The 13,451-nt window shown below is 38.6% G+C and overlaps 1 protein-coding gene across 1 annotated transcript in view; it reads right to left on the bottom strand.

Annotated features, from left to right (window-relative positions):
* The window catches only part of LOC142657415 (protein SSUH2 homolog), a 33,764-nt gene that overhangs the window by 5,604 nt on the left and 14,709 nt on the right, over positions 1-13,451 (bottom strand). Inside the window, exons 8-10 of the mRNA XM_075832439.1 lie at positions 5,647-5,739; positions 3,917-4,031; positions 2,147-2,257 (exon numbers count right to left, since the gene is read on the bottom strand). Of these exons, the coding sequence (XP_075688554.1) occupies positions 2,147-2,257; positions 3,917-4,031; positions 5,647-5,739 (319 nt within the window). The remainder of the gene's footprint in view (positions 1-2,146; positions 2,258-3,916; positions 4,032-5,646; positions 5,740-13,451) is intronic.

Raw genomic sequence — 13,451 nt, 5'->3', positions numbered from 1 at the left:
TTTTGACAGCTGGTGCGTGAAACAGGCAGTTCGCACGGAAGTGCTTCCGTGCGACCTGCGTGGTTTTCACGCACCCATTGACTTCAATGGGTGCGTGATGCGCGAAATACGCGGAGATATTGACCATGTCGCGCTTTTTGCGCAGCGGACAAACGCTGCGCAAAAAGCACGGACTGTCTGTACTGCCCCATAGACTTGTATTGGTCTGTGCGTGGCATGTGAAAACCACGCGGCCCGCACGAACGCAATACACGTTCGTGTGAATCCCCCCTTACTCTACTATTACACTAGTACTACTATTACTATTACTCTACTACTACACTAGTACTACTATTACTCTACTACTACTACTACTACACTAGTACTACTATTACTCTACTACTACACTAGTACTACTATTACTCTACTATTACACTAGTACTACTATTACTCTACTATTACACTAGTACTACTATTACTCTACTACTACATTAGTACTACTATTACTCTACTATTACACTAGTACTACTATTACACTAGTACTACTACTACTACTACACTAGTACTACTATTACTCTACTACTACTACACTAGTAGTACTACCATTACTCTACTACTACATTAGTACTACTATTACTCTACTATTACACTAGTACTACTATTACTCTACTATTACACTAGTACTACTATTACTCTACTACTACACTAGTACTACTATTACACTAGTACTACTATTACTCTACTACTACACTAGTACTACTATTACTCTACTACTACATTAGTACTACTATTACACTAGTACTACTATTACTCTACTATTACACTAGTACTACTATTACTCTACTACTACACTAGTACTACTATTACTCTACTATTACACTAGTACTACTATTACTCTACTATTACACTATTACTACTGTTACTCTACTACTACACTAGTACTATTACTCTACTACTACGCTAGTACTACTATTACTCTACTATTACACTAGTACTACTATTACTCTACTACTACACTAGTACTACTATTACTCTACTACTACACTAGTACTACTATTACTCTACTACTACACTAGTACTACTATTACTCTACTACTACACTAGTACTACTATTACTCTACTATTACACTAGTACTACTATTACTCTACTATTACACTAGTACTACTATTACTCTACTACTACATTAGTACTACTATTAATCTACTATTACACTAGTACTACTATTACACTAGTACTACTACTACTACTACACTAGTACTACTATTACTCTACTATTACATTAGTACTACTATTACTCTACTATTACACTAGTACTACTATTACTCTACTATTACACTAGTACTACTATTACTCTACTACTACACTAGTACTACTATTACTCTACTATTACACTATTACTACTATTACTCTACTACTACACTAGTACTACTATTACTCTACTACTACATTAGTACTACTATTACTCTACTATTACACTAGTACTACTATTACTCTACTACTACGCTAGTACTACTATTACTCTACTATTACACTAGTACTACTATTACTCTACTACTACACTAGTACTACTATTACTCTACTACTACTACACTAGTACTACTATTACTCTACTATTACACTAGTACTACTATTACTCTACTATTACACTAGTACTACTGTTACTCTACTACTACACTAGTACTATTACTCTACTATTACACTAGTACTACTATTACTCTACTATTACACTAGTACTACTATTACTCTACTACTACGCTAGTACTACTATTACTCTACTATTACACTAGTACTACTATTACTCTACTACTACTACACTAGTACTACTATTACTCTACTACTATACTAGTACTACTATTACTCTACTATTACACTACTACTACTATTACTCTACTACTACACTAGTACTACTATTACTCTACTATTACACTACTACTACTATTTCTCTACTACTTCTATACTATTACAATATCACTACAATATAACTAATACTTAATTGGTACAGAAGTAATAGTGTAGTCGTTTAGTATTAACTGTAGTCATATTTCTATACTTTTACTATATTATTACCCCTGTGGCTACCAGTGTCCCTTTTAGAGGACTCTATTGTGGGACACCAGAGTCCAGACCTTTATCCGACCACAACTGTATCTAGACGTTGGTCTGTACCTGCCGCAGGACGTGACACGAGGGGCCACAAGCGTTCTGGTGATCTTGGATCAATTTCTCAGAGGCCGCGGATATCTCAGGGACATCAGTAAATCCCGCTAAAGGATGAACCTGCAATGATAAAAATTATGATGATGGAAAGTCCTTGCTCCTCAGCTGTCACCCGGCTTTCCCAGACTCCTGCAAGGAATGCACCACCCAATTTTTCCAGAACAAGATATCAGTAAGAAACGGTGGAGAACAGGAGGGGGATGGTCAATTTGGGGGGGGGCTCTTTATCGTAATGTCCTGTGTCTGCGCTGAACCCTCCACTCATTCCACATCATGGACCGGGGAGCAGATTTGGTTTTCTATGGCCTAAGGATCAATAAACTCATCGTCCTGTGGATGATGGGAGGTTCCTGCAGTTATACAATTACTGGCAATCTCCTTTAAGAAAAGCAACATATCGGATTCTCCAGAATTACATTAACAGTAACAAAGTGTTAAACCCAATTTATGACGATTATCTTACTGTTGTATCCAGTCACATGACTGATGATTATGTATCTAATCCACAGGTAACTAAGTGTATCTAATCTATGGATATGTATCTAGTCCACATGTTTATATTTACTCAATAGTTATGTATCTAATACACAGGAAAGTAATTCTTATGTATGATTCTAATCCACAGATATGTATCTAATCCAAAATTATGTATCTAATCCACAAGTATATTCCTAATCCACAGATATGTATCAAATCCACAGATATGTATCTAATCCAAAATGATGTATCTAATCCACAAGTATATTCCTAATCCACAGATATGTATCTAATCCACAAGTATATTCCTAATCCACAGATATGTAACTAATTCTCTTGTTTGTTTTATTGATAAATTTGTATATAACCCAGTAGTATATATCAAATTTTAATAAATGTATCTAATCCACAAGTACCTAATCCACAGTATATTTATTTTAAAAAAAAATAGTATCTAATCCACAGATACATATCTAATTCACATCTATATATATATATATCATTTTTATCTGTATATTAGCCACAGGTAAGTCTCTAACATGTTGGTATACATCTAGTCCCTAAATATCTGGTCTACAAGAGTACGTATCTAATCCACAAGTATGTATCATATTCACAAGTAAGTATCTAATTCACAAGTATGTATCATATTCACAAGTATGTATCCAATCCATTGGTATCTATTTTATTGATATAAATGTATCTAATTCATGGTCTGTATTTAAACCTTAGGGATGTATCTAACCTATAAGTATATACTATAACTGCTGGGCACGTATCTAATCCAAAGAAACCGGTATCTTTTTTCCAGTAAGGACACGTTCAGACGTGGCGGTGTTTTTCCGCTGCAAATGTTGGTGCAGATTCGGGGCAATTAGGCAACGAATCTGCAGCAACATTTGCATATTTGACAGGTAATTCAGACGTTGCAGATATCACAGCGGACTTGCCACAGATTTCAGGTTTTGTATTGTAAAGGCTGAAATCCGCAGTGAAATTCCGCTTCTTCCCCGCAACAGACAGTGCATGCTGGGAGGGAAAATTCTGCACCGCAGCCTGTGGTCCGCAGCCGAGTTTTCCGCAACGTCTGAACTAACTTGCCTAAAAATGTATAGAAACAAATGTAAAAAAACGGTAGCTGGAGAATTCCACTGCAATTCCGCCACGTGTGAACATGCCCTTAATGTTTCTGATCCACTCTGTATCTAATCCGTTGGTATATACCACATTGTATACATTTACCGTCACATCATCGTCCGTTATAATCACCTCCCCCGTCACCTTCTGCAGGAGAATTAGGGGAAAATTAGGCTCTTCTTCGTGGGGATTAGAAACGACCTCAGAACGGAGCGTCTTCCTGCAATGACAGAATAATAAATCTCAAGTGATAATTACTGCAACACAAGAGGAATATTCCCAAGATCCTAACAAACATCTGAGCTGATATCTCCCTGCAGCCCCTGCTGGTTCAATGTCTGCAAAGGGCATTTATGCCACAGAAAGTGCACGAAACAGTGAACAGCAACCGGCGCAGTGGCGTAGCTATAGGGGTCGCATTGGTCGCAGTTGCGACCGGGCCCCTAAGCCTGGGGGGCCCACGTGCCCCTGTTGCCATACACCATGCTTGTTAAAAATTCATTTTCTATGCCGTGAAGCCGGCACTTCCTGGCTACGGTCACATGGTACACTTAGTGACCATGTTGTCACGTGACACGTCTTCCAGCCAGTGCAGTGGAAGAGTCGGTGCGGAGGACTCCAGGTGAGCTGCAGACTCTGTAATGTAATGTGTTGTGTCTATCTATCTATCTATCTCATATCTATCTATCTCATATCTATCTATCTATCTCATATCTATCCATCTATCTATCTCATATCTATCTATCTATCTATCTATCTATCTATCTATCTATCTATCTATCTATCTATCTATCTCATATCTATCTATCATCTCATATCTATCTATCTATCTATCTATCTCATATCTATCTATCTATCTATCTATCTATCTCATATCTATCTATCTCATATCTATCTATCTATCTATCTATCTATCTATCTATCTATCTCATATCTATCTATCATCTCATATCTATCTATCTATCTATCTCATATCTATCTATCTATCTATCTATCTATCTATCTCATATCTATCTATCATCTCATATCTATCTATCTATCTATCTCATATCTATCTATCTATCTATCTATCTATCTCATATCTATCTATCATCTCATATCTATCTATCTATCTATCTATCTCATATCTATCTATCTATCTATCTCCTATCTATCTATCTCCTATCTATCTATCTATCTCCTATCTATCTATCTCATATCTATCTATCTCATATCTATATATCTATCTCATATCTATCTATCTATCTATCTATCTATCTATCTATCTATCTATCTATCTATCTATCGCATATCTATCTATCTATCGCATATCTATCTATCTATCTATCTATCTCTCATATCTATCTATCTATCTATCTCTCATATCTATCTATCTATCTCATATCTATCTATCTATCTATCTATCTATCTCATATCTAGCTATCGCCTATCTATCTATCTCATATCTATCTATCTATCTATCTATCTATCTATCTATCTATCTATCTCCTATCTATCTATCTCCTATCTATCTATCTCCTATCTATCTATCTCATATCTATCTATCTCATATCTATCTCTCATATCTATCTCATATCTATGTATCTATCTATCTATCTATCTCATATCTATCTATCTATCTATCTATCTATCATCTCATATCTATCTATCTATCTCATATCTATCTCATATCTATCTATCTCATATCTATCTCTCATATCTATCTCTCATATCTATCTCTCATATCTATCTCTCATATCTATCTCTCATATCTATCTCTCATATCTATCTCTCATATCTATCTATCTATCTATCTATCTCATATCTATCTACCGACATTAATGACGCCGGCTCACCATTTCACTGATAGCTGCAGGTAATAAAAGAGTTGTCCTTTTCCTTTGCATGAAATGCAGAATCTTCTACCTCGTCCAGAACATTTGCTGCATCTTAAAGTTAAAGAAAAGTTCATTGAAATTCAGTCTTCCTATAACTGACAGCAGAACTTATACTACAACCTCCAGTGACTCCTCAATGTCCTCACCGAGGTTCTCCCTGCCTCCCCCGATGCATTATATATTTATAAATGTACAGATGTTACAGGAGGAAGGGAGGGCAAAAAGTAAAAAGAAACCAGCAAAGCAAGAAAACATTATAGGTAACAAAATTGAGAAGTGAAATGAACAGTCAGAGCAAAATGTATAATATATAACACTATAGAAAAATATAATAGTTGAACTGATGTAGTGGTGAGAAAATTGTTCTATTCCTATTCATAGGGGGCAGTATTATAGTAGTTATATTCTTGTATATAGGGGGCAGTATTATAGTAGTTATATTCTTGTACATAGGGGGCAGTATTATAGTAGATATATTCTTGTATATAGGAGCAGTATTATAGTAGTTATATTCTTGTATATAGGGGGCAGTATTATAGTAGTTATATTCTTGTATATAGGAGGCAGTATTATAGTAGTTATATTCTTGTATATAGGGGCAGTATTATAGTAGTTATATTCTTGTATATAGGAGCAGTATTATAGTAGTTATATTCTTGTATATAGGAGGCAGTATTATAGTAGTTATATTCTTGTATATAGGAGCAGTATTATAGTAGTTATATTCTTGTATATAGGGGGCAGTATTATAGTAGTTATATCCTTGTATATAGGAGCAGTATTATAGTAGTTATATTCTTGTACATAGGGGGCAGTATTATAGTAGTTATATTCTTGTATATAGGAGCAGTATTATAGTAGTTATATTCTTGTATATAGGGGGCAGTATTATAGTAGTTCTATTCTTGTATATAGGGAGCAGTATTATAGTAGTTATATTCTTGTATATAGGGGGCAGTATTATAGTAGTTATATTCTTGTATATAGGGGGCATTATTATAGTAGTTATATTCTTGTATATAGGAGTAGTATTATAGTAGTTATATTCTTGTACATAGGGGGCAGTATTATAGTAGTTATATTCTTGTATATAGGAGCAGTATTATAGTAGTTATATTCTTGTATATAGGGGGCAGTATTATAGTAGTTATATTCTTGTATATAGGGAGTAGTATTATAGTAGTTATATTCTTGTATATAGGGGGCAGTATTATAGTAGTTATATTCTTGTATATAGGAGCAGTATTATAGTAGTTATATGCTTGTATATAGGGGGCAGTATTATAGTAGTTATATTCTTGTATATAGGGGCAGTATTATAGTAGTTATATTCTTATATATAGGAGCAGTATTATAGTAGTTATATTCTTGTATATAGGGGGCAGTATTATAGTAGTTATATTCTTGTATATAGGAGCAGTATTATAGTAGTTATATTCTTGTATATAGGGGCAGTATTATAGTAGTTATATTCTTGTATATAGGGGCAGTATTATAGTAGTTATATTCTTATATATAGGAGCAGTATTATAGTAGTTATATTCTTGTATATAGGAGGCAGTATTATAGTCGTTATATTCTTGTATATAGGGGGCAGTATTATAGTAGTTATATTCTTGTATATAGGGGGCAGTATTATAGTAGTTATATTCTTGTATATAGGAGCAGTATTATAGTAGTTATATTCTTGTATATAGGGGCAGTATTATAGTAGTTATATTCTTATATATAGGGAGCAGTATTATAGTAGTTATATTCTTGTATATAGGAGCAGTATTATAGTAGTTATATTCTTGTATATATGGGGGAGTATTATAGTAGTTATATTCTTGTATATAGGGGCAGTATTATAGTAGTTATATTCTTGTATATATGGGCAGTATTATAGTAGTTATATTCTTGTATATAGGTGCAATATTATAGTAGTTATATTCTTGTATATAGGAGGCAGTATTATAGTAGTTATATTCTTGTATATAGGAGGCAGTATTATAGTAGTTATATTCTTGTATATAGGGGCAGTATTCTAGTAGTTATATTCTTGTATATAGGGGCAGTATTATAGTAGTTATATTCTTGTATATAGGAGAAGTATTATAGTAATTATATTCTTGTATATAGGGGCAGTATTATAGTAGTTATATTCTTGTATATAGGGGCAGTATTATAGTAGATATATTCTTGTATATAGGAGCAGTATTATAGTAGTTATATTCTTGTATATTGGAGCAGTATTATAGTAGTTATATTCTTGTACATAGGTAGCAGTATTATAGTAATTATATTCTTGTATATAGGGGACAGTATTATAGTAGTTATATTCTTGTATATAGGAGCAGTATTATAGTAGTTATATTCTTGTATATAGGGGCAGTATTATAGTAGTTATATTCTTGCATATAGAAGCAGTATTATAGTAGTTATATTCTTGTATATAGGGGGCAGTATTATAGTAGTTATATTCTTGTATATAGGGGACAGTATTATAGTAGTTATATTCTTGTATATAGGAGCAGTATTATAGTAGGTATATTCTTGTATATAGGAGCAGTATTATAGTAGTTATATTCTTGTATATAGGGGGCAGTATTATAGTAGTTATATTCTTGTATATAGGAGGCAGTATTATAGTAGTTATATTCTTGTATATAGGGGGCAGTATTATAGTAGCTATATTCTTGTATATAGGGAGCAGTATTATAGTAGTTATATTCTTGTATATAGGAGCAGTATTATAGTAGCTATATTCTTGTATATAGGGGCAGTATTATAGTAGTTATATTCTTGTATATAGGAGCAGTATTATAGTAGTTATATTCTTGTATATAGGAGCAGTATTATAGTAGTTATATTCTTGTATATAGGGGCAGTATTATAGTAGTTATATTCTTGTATATAGGGGGCAGTATTATAGTAGTTACATTCTTGTATATAGGGGCAGTATTATAGTAGTTATATTCTTGTATATAGGGACAGTAGTATAGTAGTTATATTCTTGTATATAGGAGGCGGTATTATAGTAGTTATATTCTTGTATATAGGGGCAGTATTATAGTAGTTATATTCTTGTATATAGGAGCAGTATTATAGTAGTTATATTCTTGTATATAGGGGGCAGTTGTTAGGGATCTGCCAGGTACTACGTCTAGGTATACTCCTGGGATTAATCAATCCACACCTGAGGCCAGACCTGTTCGACTGACACCATCTCCCACCAACCAGGGTGGCAGGCTCAGGAGTGGGAGAGCCTATCGCGGCCTGGTCAGTCGGAGTTAGCTCCGCCCCCTGTCCTTTATTACCTGCCGTGTTCTCTTCCTCAGTGCTTGTAATTCTTCTGGATTCCTGGCCTCACTGCTGCTTGCTCCAGCCTGCTTCTGCCGTGCTTCTGCCTCGCTGAAGTTCCGCTTAACCTGCTTTGCTTTGCCCCTGGCTTGCTTCCTTCTCCGTGCTCACTTTGGTATACTCCACTTCATCCTGGTCCTGACTACTCATTCACCGCTCCGTTTCCTCGCGGCGTTCCGTGGCTACTGCCCCTTCCCTTGCGTGTTCCCTGTTTGTTCTCCCGTGCACTTAGACAGCGTAGGGACCGCCGCCCAGTTGTACCCCGTCGCCTAGGGCGGGTCGTTGCAAGTAGGCAGGGACAGGGCGGTGGGTAGATTAGGGCTCACTTTCCCTTCACCTCCTTCCTGCCATTACATAATTACAAGCCCTTACCTAGTCTACCATTTCTCCTACGCTGACGCTATCATGGACCCCCTTGAGACCCTGACCAAGCAGATGCAGGGCCTCTCCCTACAGGTCCAGGCCCTGGCCCAGAGGGTCAACCAGGGTGACGCTGCCTTAGTAGTACCCCTCACCTCACCTCTAGAACCCGACCTCAAGTTACCTGACCGGTTCTCAGGGGACCGTAAGACATTTCTCTCCTTCCGGGAGAGTTGCAGACTGTATTTCCGCCTAAAACCTCACTCCTCAGGTTCCGAGAACCAGCGGGTGGATATCATCATATCCCGACTCCAGGAAGGGCCCCAAGAGTGGGCCTTCTCCTTGGCTCCTGACGCCCCTGAACTTTCCTCTGTTGATCGTTTTTTCTCTGCCCTCTGACTCATTTACGACGAGACTGACAGGACTGCTTTAGCCGAGAGTCAGCTGGTGACCTTACGTCAAGGTAGGAGACCGGTTGAGGAATACTGTTCTGATTTTAGAAAGTGGTGCGTAGCTTCTCGGTGGAACGATCCGGCCCTAAGGTGCCAGTTTAGGTTAGGATTATCTGACGCCCTGAAGGATCTGCTGGTTAGCTACCCCTCTTCTGACTCCCTTGACCAGGTTATGGCCCTAGCAGTACTACTTGACCGACGTCTCAGGGAACGTCAGCTTGAACGCTTCAATGTGCTCCCCTCTGACTTTTCTGCGATCCCCCCCGAGGTCCCGTCTCCTCGCCCCTCCACGGAGGACTCGGAGGTACCTATGCAACTCAGGGCCTCCATGTCCCCTCGAAAACGTAGGAAGTTTCGCAGAATGAATGGTCTCTGCTTCTACTGTGGGGACGACAAGCATCTACTGAACACCTGTCCCAGGCGCAAGAATAAGAAGCCGGAAAACTTCCGCGCCTAAGTGATCATCGGGGAGGTCACTTGGGCGCACAGGTATTTCCCGTTAATGTGAAACGCAATAAAATTTTGCTTCCCTTTCAGGTCTCGTTTGCTGGCCGGTCTGCCACGGGCAGTGCTTTCATGGATTCTGGCTCATCTGCTAATATCATGTCTGTGGAATTTGCTATGTCTCTAAAGATGCCTTTTATTGATTTGCCTTATCCTATCCCTGTAGTAGGTATCGACTCTACTCCCCTTGCTAATGGTTATTTTACTCAGCATACTCCTGTTTTTGAACTCCTGGTTGGCTCCATGCATTTGGAGCAGTGCTCTGTACTGGTGATGCAGGGATTATCGTCTGATCTGGTATTAGGTCTTCCCTGGTTGCAGTTGCATAATCCCACGTTTGATTGGAATACTGGGGATCTCACCAAATGGGGTAGTGATTGCCTGATGTCATGTCTTTCGGTTAACTCTATTTCTCCCCGGGAGGAGGTAAACACGCTACCCGAGGTTGTTCAGGACTTCGCCGATGTGTTTTCTAAGGAGGCCTCCGAGGTGTTGCCCCCTCATAGAGATTACGATTGCGCCATCGATTTGGTGCCTGGTGCCAAGCTTCCTAAGGGTAGGATATTTAATCTTTCATGTCTCTGTGGCTCTTGCAATTCAAGCCTGCTCTGTGGCTTGAATTGCAAGTGGTTTGTATATTAAGTGGAGTTCCAAAAACCGGATTGATTTACTGTGTTGTGTGTGACAAAGTGGGGGGCCATTGTATGTGATATATGTATTGATTGCTTGCTTGCTACAAAGTTTGCAAAAGTGACATAATTTGTAACCTTTTTTTTCCTTTGCAGTTTCCTGAGTAGCTGAGTAAGGGGGAGGGCTTAGCTGCTACCAGGTGGTATAAATCAGGCCTCACTACTCTGTAGAGCCTGCTCTGTGGCTTGAATTGCAAGTGGTTTGTATATTAAGTGGAGTTCCAAAAACCGGATTGATTTACTGTGTTGTGTGTGACAAAGTGGGGGGCCATTGTATGTGATATATGTATTGATTGCTTGCTTGCTACAAAGTTTGCAAAAGTGACATAATTTGTAACCTTTTTTTTCCTTTGCAGTTTCCTGAGTAGCTGAGTAAGGGGGAGGGCTTAGCTGCTACCAGGTGGTATAAATCAGGCCTCACTACTCTGTAGAGCCTGCTCTGTGGCTTGAATTGCAAGTGGTTTGTATATTAAGTGGAGTTCCAAAAACCGGATTGATTTACTGTGTTGTGTGTGACAAAGTGGGGGGCCATTGTATGTGATATATGTATTGATTGCTTGCTTGCTACAAAGTTTGCAAAAGTGACATAATTTGTAACCTTTTTTTTCCTTTGCAGTTTCCTGAGTAGCTGAGTAAGGGGGAGGGCTTAGCTGCTACCAGGTGGTATAAATCAGGCCTCACTACTCTGTAGAGCCTGCTCTGTGGCTTGAATTGCAAGTGGTTTGTATATTAAGTGGAGTTCCAAAAACCGGATTGATTTACTGTGTTGTGTGTGACAAAGTGGGGGGCCATTGTATGTGATATATGTATTGATTGCTTGCTTGCTACAAAGTTTGCAAAAGTGACATAATTTGTAACCTTTTTTTTCCTTTGCAGTTTCCTGAGTAGCTGAGTAAGGGGGAGGGCTTAGCTGCTACCAGGTGGTATAAATCAGGCCTCACTACTCTGTAGAGCCTGCTCTGTGGCTTGAATTGCAAGTGGTTTGTATATTAAGTGGAGTTCCAAAAACCGGATTTCAAAGGAGGAGTTAAAGCCCAAGTAAGTGCTCTTCTACTTTATCTTTTTGGTTAACACCTGTTCGCTGTTTTTTTGTAACTGGGATAATGGACAGCAAGATTGGAGGTTTTCTTCAGTGCACAGTTTGCCATATGTATGCACGACTGGAGCCGGAGTTCCAGGGTGAATATCTCTGTGGCAGATGTGAGCATATTGTTCACCTGGAAGCTCGTATTAGAGATCTGGAGGAGCAGAATGCAACACTGAGGAGGATAGACAATTTTGAACGGAGCTTGCTGCTCACAGAGCATGCAGTTAGTGGGTTACAACTGGAGGGTGAAGACATGGGTGAGCAGGATCAGGTAAGTAGCTGGGTTAATGTAGTTAGGGGCAGTAGAAAGGGGTCAAAGACAAGGAAGGCCGATCCGGTTTCTGACATTCCAGGCAAAATTGCCAAGTTGGGTGATGATGCGAGGGTGTCAGTCTCAGAAATGGCAGCCCTAGTGGATACTGATCTCCCTAACAGCCGGGAGAACAGCCCAGCTAGTAGTCGGCGGGATGGTAATGCAGGTAAGCCAAGACAATTGATAGTCGTAGGGGATTCTATAATCAGGAAGACGGATAGAATTATTTGTCGCCAAGACCACCTCAACCGAATGGTTTGCTGTCTCCCTGGTGCCAGGGTTCGGCATGTGGTGGAACGGGTGGACAAATTGCTGGGAGGGGCTGGTGATGATCCAGCTGTCGTGGTCCATGTCGGTACCAACGACAGAATAAATGGTAGGTGGAGGAGCCTTAAGAATAATTTTAAAGAACTAGGCTACAAGCTGAAGGGAAGGACCTCCAAGGTTGTATTCTCAGGAATACTGCCTGTGCCATGCGCATCACAGGAAAGACAGCGGGAGCTTAGGGAGTTAAATGCATGGCTGAAGTCTTGGTGTAGAGGAGAAGGATTTGGGTTCCTAGAGCACTGGGCTGACTTTTCATTGGGGTACAAACTGTATTCTGCAGATGATTTGCACCTAAATGGAAGGGGGTCCGCTGTGCTGGGGGAGAGAATTCTAGCTGGGGTGGCGGAGTATTTAAACTAGGGCTGAGGAGGGAGGTCAATGTAGAAAAAAAAGGGGTAGCCAGGTTAGAGAGGGGTCAGACTATATTGGTGGGGGGAGAAACAGAATGTGGGGAGAGGACTGGACAACAGGATAAGGAGATCCTTTCGTTACAAAACATCAGTGTAAATAAAAAGGACCGATTAATGTCAAATCACATTTCTGATAATAAAAGTGAAAAACTGACAGGCAAGTTAAAGTGTATGTTCACAAATGCCAGAAGTCTAGCAAGTAAAATGGGGGAGCTGGAGGCCTTGATACTGGAAGAAAATATAGATATAGTTGGTGTTGCTGAAACATGGCTGGACTCT

This window comes from Rhinoderma darwinii, chromosome 7, assembly GCF_050947455.1.
Source record: "Rhinoderma darwinii isolate aRhiDar2 chromosome 7, aRhiDar2.hap1, whole genome shotgun sequence".
NCBI lineage: Eukaryota > Metazoa > Chordata > Amphibia > Anura > Rhinodermatidae > Rhinoderma > Rhinoderma darwinii.
This window is presented reverse-complemented; position numbering and strand designations above follow the sequence as displayed.